Raw genomic sequence first — 16,243 nt, 5'->3', positions numbered from 1 at the left:
GGAGCTAAAAGCCCAAGCTTTCAACACGATAGCGAGCACTGCTCTTGAGGTTGTAAAGGAGTGAGGTATGCCAACGTACTCATGGCCCAGCGACACTGGCTGGCCTCCGTTACACTCACCCCCCCTAAACCTCACCTTCCTCCGGGTCATGGCACCACTCTAACCCGCCTGGTTTAGTCCCTGCCTTTTCCGTTCCGCACAGGACTCGAGTCTGAGTCGTCCGCATGAGACATGAGTGTTCTAGCTACTAAGCTAAAAGTCCAAGCTATGAGGTTGTGAGGTTTACCAACGTACACATGGCGCAGCCACACTGGCTGTCCTCCGTTCCCACCACTTTATGGAGGAACAGCTCTGAAACAAAAGAAGGACAGGCTTCGCTACATATTTTAAAATAATGCCTGTAGCTCTACAAACTATTCATCAATCAGTCACACACGTGGCAGTTGTTTTTATTCAGCGGATAGGCTAAACCAGCATCTTTGTGTAATGTTAGCATTGTAGTTCACATAGCTATGCTACATTAGTGTTTGTGTCCTCCTCCACTCTGTATATTTTTTTAATGTGATAAATGGCATCTATTATGTTGTACAAGTGCAGAGTAGTTAAAACACTCGGCAGTTAGTATTACTATCAAATTAAAATGATTGAAAATCTGGACTGATAGCTGCACTTTAATAAACTCACGGACGGACTGGCGCTAGCTTAAATGCTAACATGAATTCAAGAGGCTTTAACGTCTTTCCCCATTAAAACAAGGCATATCCCAAACTAAATTTTATATGAACACATTGCTGTCTGAGTAACTGAGTTATTCAATTGTGTACATTGAACCTACAAGCTGTGCTCTCTTAGCCCAGAGTAATCGATGTATAGTCACAGGAATATGACATGGAGGTGTTTTTACGGTGTGTTCAAGGACCGCTGAACACTCTTATCAGTGAAGCATAAGAAACACAAAACATACAAAATAGTGGGTCAATTTATTTTAGTTCTTTTAAGGAATCTAAAGATTTCAAAGTACTTTTTGAGCACATTTAACAATACCGCGATAATAATGATAACCGTGATAATTTTGCTCACAATAACCATGATATGAAATGTTCATATTGTTACATCCCTATTGCAAAGTCACAGTGTATATGTAAAAAAAAAAAACAAGTGCAGAATAATGTTTCTTCCTGGAGCCATACACTGGTGTGGACCAACACAGCTCATTGGCATTAAAGCTACAGGCACGCGAAAGGTGTTCTCAGTAAACTGTCTAAATTCCAGCATCAAGGCTAAATTTTAGATAACACTATTATGAAGGGCAGCACGATAGTGAGTGTGCTTCACAATAAAAAGGTCATGGGTTCAATCCCCAGGCTCTGGGTCTTTCTGTGTGGAGTTTGCATGTTCTCCCCGTGACTGCGTGGGTTCCCTTTAGGCACTCCAGCTTCCTCCCACCTCCAAAGACATGTACTGGGATAGGTTGATTGGCAACACTAAATGGTCCCTAGTGTGTGAATGTGAAGGTTGTCTATTTGTGTTGGGGTGCTTCACCCCGAGTGCAGCTGGGCTCCAGCACCCCCAGCGACCCCGAAAGCATAGAAAATGGATAGATGGTCTATTATAGAACCTCTGAGACTTTTTAAGACAAACAAAATTGTATATGTGACCTTTAAAAATGACACTTACCATAAACTCCTTTGTCTAGGAGGTTAATGAACTTGTCCACAGCAACCAGCATCTCCACTTTGGTGAGATCCAGCAAGGACACCACTCGGAAGCCAAGCTGCTGCAAGAGGTTGGCCAGCTCATGTACATCCATCATGGGGGCCAGTAAGCGAGGGTGGTGGGAGTAACTCAAGTTACCGATGAGCAAGGCAACTTTGTCAACAGCTAAAACACATCATGATTCAAATTAGGCAAGATTTCTTCACAACAGCATGAAAATGAAACCCTTCAATAAGTGTACCTGCATGCGCTGATAGAGGAAGTTGACCATTTTGCACTTAAAGGAAACAAGAAAAAAAGCACACTCAGCATTTTTCAATGTACAAAGAGTCAAATGATTGCACAAAGTGTTGCAATAAAACACACACTACAAAATAAACAGCAAAAAGGATGTTGCTCGTAGTCTGGTAATGTAGTCTGTTTGTTTCATCACTTTCCTGTGTATATTAGGCTCAGACCAAATACTGTACACCCTTTGGATTCTAACAACTTCCTTTTTTATTCTGTAGAAACAGTAAAGTACCTCCAGCATAATGGAAACATTCAGAAGGCTGAGTTCCAAACCAGGACGAAGTGAATGTGAAAGTAATGTGTTATTCATGGTAACATGTTACAAGAAACTAAAGAAGAGAGAGAAAAAAACAGGAGTTTTAACTGGGACTTACCCACATTCACTTCCACGGCTTTGCTCCATATCTCCTGCAACACGTTAGACATCGAGCACAAGTATGTTCCTTTGTGTTCGGCCCTGGCGCGGTCAATCTACAAGTAGCACAATAGCACGTATGATTATACACCACAGCGCAAACAACCAAACATTTGGCTAAATATTAACCTGTCTTTCAAAATAGGATGCATGAGTCACTCTACTGCCACAGTATTGGTGCTTCCTTACCTGGAGAGTGTCACTGATCTCGTTAAACAGCAGATTTCCATTTCTGTACCATTGATACTTTGGTGCAGGGTTGCCAAAAGCAACACAGCGCAGTGTAATTTTTGCACCGAGTTGGACCGTCTGTGGTTTTAGGTTGATAGCGATGTGGGGCTCCCCCTTCCACTGCAGCGGCAGACCTAAAATAGTTTTTTTTAAAAACACCCACAAAAGTATTGATAAACCACACGAGGACATATCTGGTAGTATGCAAGTATTAGGGCTGTGAAACTTTGGGCACCTAACGATTTGATCCCATTCTGAGGCCTGGGGCGACAATTCGATTCAGAATCGATTCTTGATTCAACACAATTCTCGATTCAAACCAATTCCTGCAATGTATTATTTAAGGGGTTCTAAACCTTTTTTTTCAGGGCCAAACATTTACACTACGTAGGGGCCCAGGGCCCACTCAAATATTAACACTTAATTCGTAATTTTACTCTTGATTTTAGTCGTATTCAATAATGATATCTAACCTACTTACACTTTACCAGGATAAACCAGTAAACAAATTATATGAAACAAAAAAATCACAAAGATTATATACTTCAAAAGAAGGGACACGTAAAAACGGATCAAAAATACATGTACATACAATTATGCGGTGTTAAAATTAAAAAATTCTAACTAAATTAATAATAAAAAAAATTTTTTTAATTCTTAACTGATCAGTCGATAAAATTCAAGTGCAAATGAAAATACAGTTGTGCCACTTTAGTCATAATTTTTGCGCATAAGAAACTTTTGTATGACTTTAGCTTCAGACTTTTTGTTTGATATTGTCATTACTGTCACAAGTGGTGGAAAAGTACCACTGCGGCCCATACGGACTACAGCTAAAAAAAAACGTATATTATTTTCATGTCCTTTAGAAGGCGCTGTATTATTTGGAATTAAATTACCGGTATATTGAAACGTTTTCAAAACAGGTTACAGGTTGCAAAAGCTACTTTTGGTTGCATGGAGATGGCCTGAAAATTTATTTTTTTGAATTGATTCTCATTTAAAAAAATAATAATAACAACAAACAACAAATGATTAGGTGTTTTATTTTTTTTAATTATTTTGAAATTATCAGTTGATTCAGAATCAGGATGCTTTTTTGTACACTCCTAGCAAGTATGCAATAGAAATTATGCCTGGACAGATTAGCATAGAACAGCAAGGTTGAATAATTTTTAGTGCTGTAATCTATTTTATTGCTTGTCAAACAAACACACTTTCTTGGCCTATTCATGTTGTTGTACTACGTTTATGTCTCCTCTGTTTCTGTAGCATTAGTTTATGTGTCGGCCTTATCGAAACCCATGGTGGATTTTAGAGAGATCAAGTCTCAGAAATAATTTCTCCTTCCTACCTGATACACCAATGTCCAGCACCTTGACTTTCACCCACTCGCTGAACACATAGTTGGAAAAGATATCGTTCACCCGGCACACGTAGCCTTGGCTTTTTTTGGCCTCAATGGTCAGGTCTGCTTGAGTTCCACCATACACATTTAGTGGTGGTCCATTGGGCTTGGGAAGTTAAGAAGAAAAAAAAAACATCAATCAAAAATCTTAATACACTGTCAACAATTTACACATTTAAGATACAACTCCCATTGTCATGTGATGACTCACTCCAATTAAGATGTGATACAACTTGACAGAATTTGATACCATGTTGTACATTGCAAATAATTGTATGTGATATTAGCTTTTTTCATACAGAGGCGTCAATCAGTGATTTTGTGTTTATTTGCCAGTGATTTATACACAGAACCTAGTCACACAATATGATAATTAGACAGTTTAGGTTAACACAGCAAGGCGAGATGTGAGGGTTTTCTTTATCAACCATTATTCACCTACACACAGAAGTCCTGTCAAATTGATGCATCCGAGCTGTAACAATAAGTCCCGTATTTATTGCGGTATTCATACACAGAAGCCAAGAAGCAAAACACACTGATTCTGCATCCCGCAGTGATCACACCCCTTACACAGGTGTCGTTAGGGGTGGGTGTATCAATCGAAATATCTATAGTAAGAGTATTGGTATTGGATTGATGCTAGTATGCTGGGACCGATACTTTTGATGCCGTTTCTTGTTGGTATGTCCAACAAATTTCTCGCTTTTCCTCAGTTTAATCAATTAAGTGTCTCTCCTCATCTGTCAGTCTCTCTCTACTGCTGACTCAGGCACACTTTGCCCCTCCACCTCCCTGACCACAGAACTTTCCTCCAGTAGGTCTTATCTTTGTCCATATGATGTCAGATGAAACAAAAATTTAGCTGTTTGGCCACAATACCTAGCAATATTTTTGGAGGAGAAAAGGTGAGGCCTTTAATCCCAGAAACACCAGGCCTACCGTCAAGCATGGTGGTGGTAGTATTATGCTGCGGGCCTGTTTTGCTGCCAATGGAACTGGTGCTTAACAGAGAGTAAATGGGATAATGAAAAAGGAGGATTACCTCCAAATTCTTCAGGACAACCTAAAATCATCAGCCCGGAGGTTGGGTCTTGGGCGCAGTTGGGTGTTCCAACAGGACAATGACCCCAAACACTCGCCAAAAGTGGTAAAGGAATGGCTAAATCAGGCTAGAATTAAGGTTTTAAAATGGCCTTGCCAAAGTCCTGATTTAAACGTGTGGACAATGCTGAAGAAACAAGTCAATGTCAGAAAACCGACAAATTTAGCTGAACTGCACCAATTTTGTCAAGAGGAGTGGTCAAAAATTCAACCAGAAGCTTGCCAAAAGCTTGTGGATGGCTACCAAAAGCGCCTTATTGCAGTGAAACCTGCCAAGGAACATGTAACCAAATATTAACATTGCTGTATGTATACTTTTGACCCAGCAGATTTGGTCATATTTTCAGTAGACCCATAATAAATTCATAAAAGAACCAAACTTCATGAATGTGTTTTGTGACCAACAACTATGTGCTCCAATCACTGTATCACAAAAAAATAAGAGTTGTAGAAATTATTGGAAACTCAAGACAGCCATGACATTATGTTCTTTACAAGTGTAGGTAAACTTTTGATCGCGACCATACGTAGTTTGCTCATTTCCCTCGACTGGTGCACCAACATCATGTGGTTTATTTCTTTTACATATGTAGCATAATCTACAAAGATACAAACAATTGCTATTGTGACATCTAGGCAGTGTTGGGTTAGTTACTGAAAACCAGTCACTAGTTACAGTTATAAATAAATTATAAATGGGTTGTACTTGTATAGCGCTTTTCTACCTTCAAGGTACTCAAAGCGCTTTGACAGTATTTCCACATTTACCCATTCACACACACATTCACGGCGGGAGCTGCCATGCAAGGCGCTACCAGCAGCCATCAAAGGCAAAGGGTGAAGTGTCTTGCCCAAGGACACAACGGACGTGACTAGGAAGGTAGAAGGTGGGAATTGAACCCCAGTAACCAGCAACACTCCGATTGCTGGCACAGCCACTCTACCAACTTCGCCACGCCGTCCCTAGTACTAGTTACTTTATTTCAAAAGTAACTCAGTTACTAACTCAGTTACCTACACCAAAAAATAATGCGTTACTGTGAAAAGTTACTATTTAGTTACTTTTTTTTTTTTTTTTAAGCTCCCATTAATGCCCTTTTAGCCTTAATTTCAGTACTGTTATTGCACTGGAGAATAATACAATCTGTTGATCAACTTGACATGCATTTGCATCACTGAACTCTGCTAAGCAATGTGGTCTACATACAACACACAAAGACAAAGATATGTTTCAAAAGGCCAATTTATTTCAGGCCAGAACAAATTGACAAAACTATTTTAAATAGCTGAAACATAACATACATAAGTAACAAACCGCATAATAACAACATAGCTGTAAACCTGGCTTCACCCAAGGAAGGCACACATGACATACACAAAGCCTAACCAGGCATTTTTTTCTCTCAAGGAAATAAAATCATGTCTTCAGGAGATCAACACTGTACTGAAGCCCAGAACACTCTACGCATTTCCCCACTTGTAGTTTAGAGAAGAGGAAAGATTGGCCTGGCCCACGAGGATCCCTCTTTATGTTTGTGAACTTTATAGTGTATACATTTAGAGTGATGTGATAATCAAACACTCTGGAAGTCTAGAATGAAAGAGCAACAGTATATAAGAGAATTGGCAGAGTGTGTGTACCTTCAGTGCTGAATGATGAGCAGTGGCAGAGTTTGGAGTGTTTTCTTTAGCTCGCTTTCCATGTTTATGTCCTCACTGTCCAGGTACGTGAAAATGTCTTCCGTGCCATTTGCTGTTTGACGCCGGTATCATGCTAATTAGCTGCCTGAAAGCGGGTGACTCCACTGTAGAAATAGCCTGCATGTCTTCTAGTACATACGCTGCAATGGCTCTATCAACGTTGTCCTGGTTAGCAGTGCCTCCGTTAAAATCCTTAGGTGGAGGTGAAGTGGCATTGGAGTCTGTGTCTGTCTTTACTAGCTTCGTTGAAGCATGTTGCTTTTGTAGCTGTTTCAGCAGAATTGAATTGCTGTTTTGGGCAGTAGATAGGATCTTTGATCCAAGACACACCTTACATTTAACTAAAATGTTCTTTTCTTTGTGCTCGACAAAAGAAAAGTAGTGAGAATATCTCCATGTTAAGTAACTCGACTGCGGCTCCGCCATGATGTCTTGTTAGACAGACACACACAGAGAGTGCCTCTTCTCTTCTACCCGTTGTGACACAAGAAGATTCAGAAGGACGACACTGCAACTCTCCAATAAAACACACTCAGATCTTCTGTTTCTAGCCGATACTACAAACCCTGTTTCCATATGAGTTGGGAAATTGTGTTGGATGTAAATATAAACGGAACACAATGATTTGCAAATCCTTTTTAACCCATATTCAATTGAATGCACTACAAAGACAAGATATTTGATGTTCAAACTCATAAACTTTTCATGGCTGCAACATGTGCCAAAGTAGTTGGGAAAGGGCATGTTCACCACTGTGTGTGCAGGCCAGTCTAGTACCCGCACTCTTTTACTATGAAGCCACGTTGATGTAACACGTGGCTTGGCATTGTCTTGCTGAAATAAGCAGGGGCGTCCATGGTAACGTTGCTTGGATGGCAACATATGTTGCTCCAAAACCTGTATGTACCTTTCAGCATTAATGGCGCCTTCACAAATGTTTTAAGTTACCCATGTCTTGGGCACTAATACACCCTCATACCATCACAGATGCTGGCTTTTCAACTTTGCGCCTATAACAATCCGGATGGTTCTTTTTCTCTTTGGTCCAGAGGACACGACGTCCACAAAAACAATTTGAAATGTGGACTCATCAGACCACAGAACACTTTTCCACTTTGTATCAGTCCATCTTAGATGAGCTCAGGCCCAGCGAAGCCGACGGCGTTTCTGGGTGTTGTTGATGAACGGTTTTCGCCTGGCATAGGAGAGTTTTAACTTGCACTTACAGATGTTGCGACCAACTGTAGTTACTGACAGTGGGTTTCTGAAGTGTTCCTGAGCCCATGTGGTGATATCCTTTACACACTGATGTCGCTTGTTGATGCAGTACAGCCTGAGGGATCGAAGGTCACGGGCTTAGCTGCTTACGTGCAGTGATTTCTCCAGATTCTCTGAACCCTTTGATGATATTACGGACCGTAGATGGTGAAATCCCTAAATTCCTTGCAATAGCTGGTTGAGAAAGGTTTTTCTTAAACTGTTCAACAATTTGCTCACGCATTTGTTGACAAAGTGGTGACCCTCGCCCCATCCTTGTTTGTGAATGACTGAGCATTTCACGGAATCTACTTTTATACCCAATCATGGCACCCACCTGTTCCCAATTTGCCTGTTCACCTGTGGGATGTTCCAAATAAGTGTTTGATGAGCATTCCTCAACTTTATCAGTATTTATTGCCACCTTTCCCAACTTCTTTGTCACATGTTGCTGGCATCAAATTCTAAAGTTAATGATTATTTGCAACAAAAAAAAAAGTTTATCAGTTTGAACATCAAATATGTTGTCTTTGTAGCATATTCAACTGAATATGGTTGAAAATTATTTGCAAATCATTGTATTCCGTTTATATTTACATCTAACACAATTTCCCAACTCATGGAAACGGGGTTTGTACAAAAAAAAACAACGTAAAATAACGCAGTAACGCATCATGTAGTAACGGTAACTGAGTTACTGAATATAAAAAATAACGCGTTAGACTACTAGTTACCGCCGAAAATAACGGCGTTACAAAGTAACGCGTTAGTTCCAACACTGCATCTAGGGGACACATTTAGAACAGCAGTTTCTTTCATTCAAAAATGTCGGCCCATTTTGATACTTAGCAAGCGCATATATAGATTCTATATACTGAAAAATATGACGTTGCATTAATGTGTACCGGTTATTTTTTATCTTCAACTAAAACTGACATACGTGAGAGTACATAGTTTTTAGGGTTTTTTTTTTGTTAAGAATGCATATAGTTGCAAGTTAGTGTACATACCTTTTTGTCATCGCTGGTGAACCACTGGTAGCTGAGGACGCTTGCACCCTCAGCACGGACACTCAGCGTGGCCTTGCAGTGGACAGGCACACACACAGAGACAGGTTGGCGCACAATAACAATGTCTGAAAACAAGGCGGCAGACTCTTATTGGTGTGTTGGTAAAGTCCCAGGCCATGTTGTTGATGTACGTCACAGTCACACTCAACTCACCTGCGATCATTATGTTTAACGGTGCATTTCCTTCTTTTTACCCGCGACGTGTTCCCTCCAGGTGCGACATTTACTGTAAAAAGATGCTACTAGTCGAATGTCGAGCTGCTTATAACGCGCTGAAAGTTACCCTATATACCTTCTTCCCTCTTTTAGCTTTTTTAAATCCTACTACACAACAACAAAGATAGCAGGAGCGCATAGCTGCCATCAGCTCTGCACCGGCAGCGTCGATGCTGTCGAGACAGTTTCGCTTATCACTACTTTATAACCCGAATGACTTTTTAATAAACCCTCCTCTCTTTCCCAGAACCAGACAATACCGTAAAGCCCAAACTACAGACGCAGCTCAATTGATTTAAAACCACGGGTTTGCTGTTTATTGAGACCGCTGGTGTGATGTAACCTTAAAAAGGGCTTTTCTATGCACACAAACTGTTAAAGCGAGACGATGTTTAAAAGTGCGTCTGAAAGAAAAGCAGGAGGAGACCGTTTTTTACGCATTACGGTATTACGCCTGCGTTCATTTCCTTGTGCCCGTTTGTTTACCAGGAGGAGATTAAAAAGTGTAGCGTATGCTTGAAATGATAACGTGAAATTAAAATATTATCCCATTTAAAACCTTCCACTCCTAAGATATGATTATTTGTACGTTTGATGTGTTCAAAAGCAAAAATCCCATTCTGCAGTTTATCGTTCAAACGCAAAATCAGATAAATCCCTTTTCCTTGTTTTGTTTAAATCAATGGGTTTTTTTTTAGCTTTTCATGAAACAGTCATTTTGCTGATGCGGGTTGCAATTGAATCGTTATGACAACCAATTCAAAAATGCACAATTATTACAAAAAAGGAATTTTGATCTTTTTTTTTTTTTTTTCAGGAAAAACTACAGAGGCTCTAAAGCAGTGGTTCTTAACCTTGTTGGAGGTACCGAACCCCACCAGTTTCATATGCGCATTCACCGAACCATTCTTTAGTGAAAAATACAATGTTTTTTTTTTTCAAATTCAAGACAAAGTTATATGTTTTTGGTAACACTTTAGTATGGGGAACATATTCTAAGTAACAAATACTTAATTTAGAGTTTTTTGGACACTAGGGGAACATATTCTAAGTAACAAAGACTTAATATAGAGTTATTTGGTTAGGGTTAGAGGGTTCGGGCCAGGGTTAGAGGGTTAGGGTTATATTAAGGCCATCCCGAATAAGGCATTAATAAGTACTTAATAATGACTAGTTAAGAGCTAATATGTTACTAATTTGCATGTTAATAAGCAACTAATTAATGGTGAATATGTTCCCCGTACTAAAGTGTTACCATGTTTTTTCACTGGTGCACAAAATGAACCGTGCATGAACATCACCTTGTTCAAAGAACAAAACCAACACAGTGCATAAACTCACAACAAATTACACACCTGCAAATCAGTGTGACTTCTGCTGTTGCCGTATCCGTAATACGCCGATAGGGAGAAGTTTTTATTTACACGATGAGTCGGGTGTGTTTTGACCTCCGCCGAACCCCTGAGCCCGACTCACCGAACCCCTAGGGTTAGATCGAACCCAGGTTAAGAGCCACTGCTCTAAAGGGACATGAATGTTTTGCGAGATCTCGCTGAGGAGAAATATAATCTTAGAGAACAATGTAATTGAAAACATTTGTATGCACGTACAACACTTAAGACCTTCAGTATATTTGTATGTGGAATTAAATTATGCAATGGATTAAGCAAAGCAATCAAACAATGTACTAATATGACCCACTTCAAGAAACTCTTCAAACTCAAAGTGTTTACAAAGTACAAAGAAGAAGAACCATGATAAACATTCTGAATTTATTTCATCTATCCATTCATTCATTCTCAAAATAATCTTACTCATCTCATCATATGAAATATAACTTACTTCACCAATTATTATTTATTTATTTATTTATTTTTATTGTGATTACTTATGGAATATATTGTGAATAAATTGAGAACAGGAAGTGAACAAAAGTTTTAGCAACTGTTATGTAAAAGAAAAGGGGTAGGATTAAATAAGCTCTGCTTCTTCCTACTCCTTTTCGAACATGTTGCAAAGAGAAACTGGAAATTGTGATGTATCATGTTGTATGCTTGCATGTTCGAAATAAACTCAAACTTTTGCGAGATCTCACAATACTTTTTGCGGGATCTCGCAATACTTTTTGCGAGATCTCGCAAAAGGTTTTTTTCCTACGGAGAGCATGCTCTGTGCTCTGTTGTGGGACCATAATACAATTTGATGTCTTTATATGTTAGGCCAATACTAAAATAGAAATCAATAAACTTCTCCCACGGATGATGGGTAGGCTCTGTCACGCCAAATTTATTCCCCCCTACAAAAACCTTACCCCCCAACGAATGAAACTAAAAAAAATTAAAGGCCTACTGAAATGAAATGTTTTTATTTAAACGGGGATAGCAGATCCATTTTATGTGTCATACTTGATCATTTCGCGATATTGCCATATTTTTGCTGAAAAGATTTAGTAGAGAACATCGAAGATAAAGTTTGCAACTTTTGGTCGCTGATAAAAAAAAGCCTTGCCTGTACCGGAAGTAGCGTGACGTCACAGGTTGAAAGGCTCCTCACATTTCCCCATTGTTTACACCAGCAGCGAGAGCGATTCGGACCGAGAAAGCGATGATTACCCCATTAATTTGAGCCAGGATGAAAGATTTGTGGATGAGGCACGTGAAAGTGAAGGACTAGAGTGCAGTGCAAGATGTATCTATTTTCGCTCTGACCGTAACTTAGGTAAAAGGGCTCATTGGATTCCACACTTTCTCCTTTTTCTATTGTGGATCACGGATTTGTATTTTAAACCACCTCGGATACTATATCCTCTTGAAAATGAGAGTCGAGAACGCGAAATGGACATTCACAGTGACTTTTATCTCCACGACAATACATCGGTGAAGCACTTTAACTACGGAGCTAACGTGATACCATCGTGCTTAAATGCAGGTAGAAACAAAAGAAATAAGCTCCTGACTGGAAGGATAGACAGAAGATCAACAATACTACTATCAGGCGACACCGAACCAAACACTGGACCTGTAACTACACGGTTAATGCTGTGCCGCCTGTCGAAGCCTAGCAATGCTGTTGCTAACGACGCCATTGAAGCTAACTTAGCTACGGGACCTCGTCAGAGCTATGATAAAAACATTAGCGCTCCACCTACGCCAGTTCTCATCTGCTCATCAACACCCGTGCTCACTTGCGTTCCAGCGATCGACGGCGCGACGAAGGACTTCACCCGATCATCGATGCGGTCGGCGGCTAGCGTCGGATAGCGCGTCTGCTATCCAACTAAGTCCTCCTGGTTGTGTTGCTGCAGCCAGCCGCTAATACACCGATCCCACCTACAGCTTTCTTCTTTGCAGTCTCCATTGTTCATTAAACAAATTGCAAAAGATTCACCAACACAGATGTCCAGAATACTGTAGAATTTAGCGATGAAAACAGAGCTGTTTGTATTGTGATACAATGTGTCCGAATACTTCCGTTTCAACCCTCGACGTCACGCGCATACGTCATCATACATAGACTTTTTCAACCGGAAGTTTCGCGGGAAATTTTAAATTGCACTTTATAAGTTTACCCGGCCGTATTGGCATGTGTTGCAATGTTAAGATTTCATCATTGATATATAAACTATCCGACTGCGTGGTCGGTAGTAGTGGGTTTCAGTAGGCCTTTAAGTTCACATAAATGTAATTTGAATTTAGTTCACTTACACAGAGAACTAAAAAAAACTGAATTTAATGAATACATTTAGTTTTAATAAAGTTTGATAATGTTGATTGATAATGAATTAACTTATTGTACACTGTTATTCATTTCCGCATATGTCCACGAGTCAAATGTGCATTCAGTCAGGAATATCCTCAAGTTAATTTGTCCGATTAATACAGACGTTTTGTTAACGCTATATTATAAAAAATAAAAAATAAACAATTTACAAATATAAGCTATGGGATGACGTAAGAGGAAACGTGACGTCGGAAGTAGGGGAAGGTTTTTGTAGGTCGGAAGAAATTTGGCCTGACAGCTCCTCCATCGCTTTGTCTGTTTTACTTCCGGTTCACTGACATAGGAAAAAAAACTTTTGCAAAATCTCGCAAAAAGTATTGCAAGATCTTTTTTTTGCAAAAAGAGACTACTCCTATGGTGTCAACCTCCCAGCAGGCACAATACATTGTTTATTATACATACAGTACATGTCCTTTAAAACTGACTTTGAAACAAAGTGGCAAGAAAGTTGTATTTGAAAAATTGAGACAACGTTGATGTCCAAAGTTGGATCCACGTTGTTGGTTGGGAAATTACCAAATTTGAAAAGTCAAATCAACGTCACAACCTGACATTGAATAAACGTCGTCAAAAAGCAATATTGGTTGGGAAATTACCCAAAATTCAATGCTCAATTCAACGTCAGAACCCAACATTGATTAAACGTCGTCAAAAAGCATGTTGTTTCAACGTTATGTTTGAGTTGCTCAACGTCAGGACCTAATTCAACAAGTTCTCTATTTGTTTTAATGCCTTGTGTCTGCTGGGCAGGCTCTAAAAAATTGTTAAAACAAATCCGTTTTTTTTCAGAGGAATGTTATTCCAATACTATAGTGAATTAATTTCGTCCAAAAAAAGTGTTTGTTTGGATGTTTGATCCCTGCCGGGAGGGGGCGGGAGGGAGTCCTGGGTTTACATCAGGGGTCCCCAAACTTTTTGACCCGGGGGCCGTATTGGGTTAAAAAATATGACCAGGGGCCGCGCTATATATATATATATATATATATATATATATATATATATATATATATATATATATATATATATATATACAATCTAAACTGTCTTTTCCTTAAACTGAACAAAAGTCATATGTCCACTGATGTTTAAAAACTCTACACTCGGCGTCTAATTTATGTTTCCCCAACAATTTCGCCATTTTTTCCCCTTGTGCACTAATTGACTGAAAGATTGCGCACTTGCCGCCTTTGTGGCGCAAGCGTGATGACGTCCCGTTACCGCTGGGAAAATGCATGTTTAGACAATACGATTTGCTTGAGCGGCTAGGAGACCCAATAACAAGCGGTAGAAAATGGATTGATGGATGGGCGAAAAAGGACAGATTAAAAAAAATGTATATATACCATTTTTTTTTAGTCGGATTTTGGACGCTGGCGTGCCGTATCTGCCTAGGAGACCCAGTAACAAGCGGTAGAAAATGTATTGATGGATGGGCGAAAAGGGACAGATTAAAACAAATAATAATTAAAAAAAATATATATATACTGTATATATATATTTTTTTACTTGGTATTACCCGCGGGCCGGATTTTGGATGCTGGCGTGCCTTATCTGCCTAGGAGACCCAGTAACAAGCGGTAGAGAATGGATTGTAGGATGGGCGAAAAAGGACAGATTAAAAAAAATTATAATCAAAAAATAAATAAATACAATTTTTATTTACTTTTTAGCCAGGACTACTCGCGGGCCGTATTTTGGACGTTGGCTTGCCGTATCTGCCTAGGAGACTCAGTAACAAGCGGTGGAAAATGGATTGATGGATGGGTGGAAAAGAACAGATTAAAAAAATAATAATTAAAAAAAATAAATAAATAAATAAATATTTGTATTTTTTATTTTTACTTGGTACTACCCGCGGGCCGGATTTTGGACACTGGCGGGCCGTATCTGGCCCGCGGGCCGTAGTTTGGGGACCCCTGGTTTACATTGACTGCTACGTCACAAGACAACAACAACAGAGTAAACACAAGACACAGTTTGAGACAGCAGTGGCTACACATCAATCAATCAATCAATGTTTATTTATATAGCCCTAAATCACAAGTGTCTCAAAGGGCTGTACAAGCCACAACGACATCCTCGGTACAGAGCCCACATATGGGCAAGGAAAAACTCACCCCAGTGGGACGTCGGTGAATGACTGAGAAACCTTGGAGAGGACCGCATATGTGGGTAACCCCCTCCCCCCCTCTAGGGGAGACCGAAAGCAATGGATGTCGAGTGGGTCTGACATAACATTGTGAAAGTCCAGTCCACAGTGGATCCAACACATCAGCGAGAGTCCAGTCCACAGCGGGGCCAACAGGAAACCATCCCGAGCGGAGACGGGTCAGCAGCGCAGAGATGTCCCCAACCGATGCACAGGCTAGTGGTCTACCCGGGGTCCCGACTCTGGACAGCCAGCACTTCATCCATGGCCACCGGACCTATGCAACTCCCCCTCGCAAGGGACAGGGGAGAAGAGGAGAGAAGAAAAGAAACGGCAGATCAACTGGTCTAAAAAAGGGGGGTCTATTTAAAGGCTAGATTATACAAATGAGTTTTAAGATGGGACTTAAATGCTTCTACTGAGGTAGCATCTCTAACTGTTACCGGGAGGGCATTCCAGAGTACTGGAGCCCGAATAGAAAACGCTCTATAGCCCGCAGACTTTTTTTTTTACATATGTATTCTGCACATTATGTACACAGGTCATAGACAGGAGTTTTCCCACCGCACCGTGTAACCATTTCTTGCTCACAGATCTATCAGGACAGAGTTTCGTATTGAGCCCAGTAGGCAAGGGCACCACATGCTTACTGATTTCATCAAAGTTACTCAGGACTAGATAAGATCAGCTTCTTCATACTTCTTTATGGACATGTTGTCATGAGAAAATGGGAATATGTGATGCATCACATATATTGTAATGTATGCATGTTTGAAATAGGCTCGTACCAAAACCATAACCATTATTGATGCTTTCATCTTGTTACAATCGCGGCAAAACAGACACGGAGCAAGCGAACAATGGGCGCAACAATATTGGATTATGTCATCAAATTTTGATGCACG

General features: G+C 40.0%; 1 protein-coding gene across 2 annotated transcripts in view; it reads right to left on the bottom strand.

Annotated features, from left to right (window-relative positions):
* The window catches only part of malt3 (MALT paracaspase 3), a 32,916-nt gene extending 23,272 nt beyond the window's left edge, over window positions 1-9,644 (bottom strand). The window contains exons 1-7 of one of the 2 annotated variants that reach the window (XM_062040632.1): window positions 9,347-9,644; window positions 9,134-9,258; window positions 4,008-4,167; window positions 2,612-2,787; window positions 2,382-2,478; window positions 1,958-1,993; window positions 1,678-1,881 (exon numbers count right to left, since the gene is read on the bottom strand). In XM_062040632.1, the coding sequence (XP_061896616.1) occupies window positions 1,678-1,881; window positions 1,958-1,993; window positions 2,382-2,478; window positions 2,612-2,787; window positions 4,008-4,167; window positions 9,134-9,258; window positions 9,347-9,356 (808 nt within the window). In that variant the 5' untranslated portion in view covers window positions 9,357-9,644. The remainder of the gene's footprint in view (window positions 1-1,677; window positions 1,882-1,957; window positions 1,994-2,381; window positions 2,479-2,611; window positions 2,788-4,007; window positions 4,168-9,133; window positions 9,259-9,346) is intronic. The other variant, XM_062040631.1, reaches the window with a different exon arrangement.
* Between the last annotated feature and the right edge of the window lie 6,599 nt (window positions 9,645-16,243).

This window comes from Entelurus aequoreus, linkage group LG03 (genome assembly GCF_033978785.1).
Source record: "Entelurus aequoreus isolate RoL-2023_Sb linkage group LG03, RoL_Eaeq_v1.1, whole genome shotgun sequence".
Lineage (NCBI taxonomy): Eukaryota > Metazoa > Chordata > Actinopteri > Syngnathiformes > Syngnathidae > Entelurus > Entelurus aequoreus.
The sequence above is the reverse complement of the archived record's forward strand: the minus strand, read 5'-3'. Positions and strand labels throughout refer to the sequence as shown.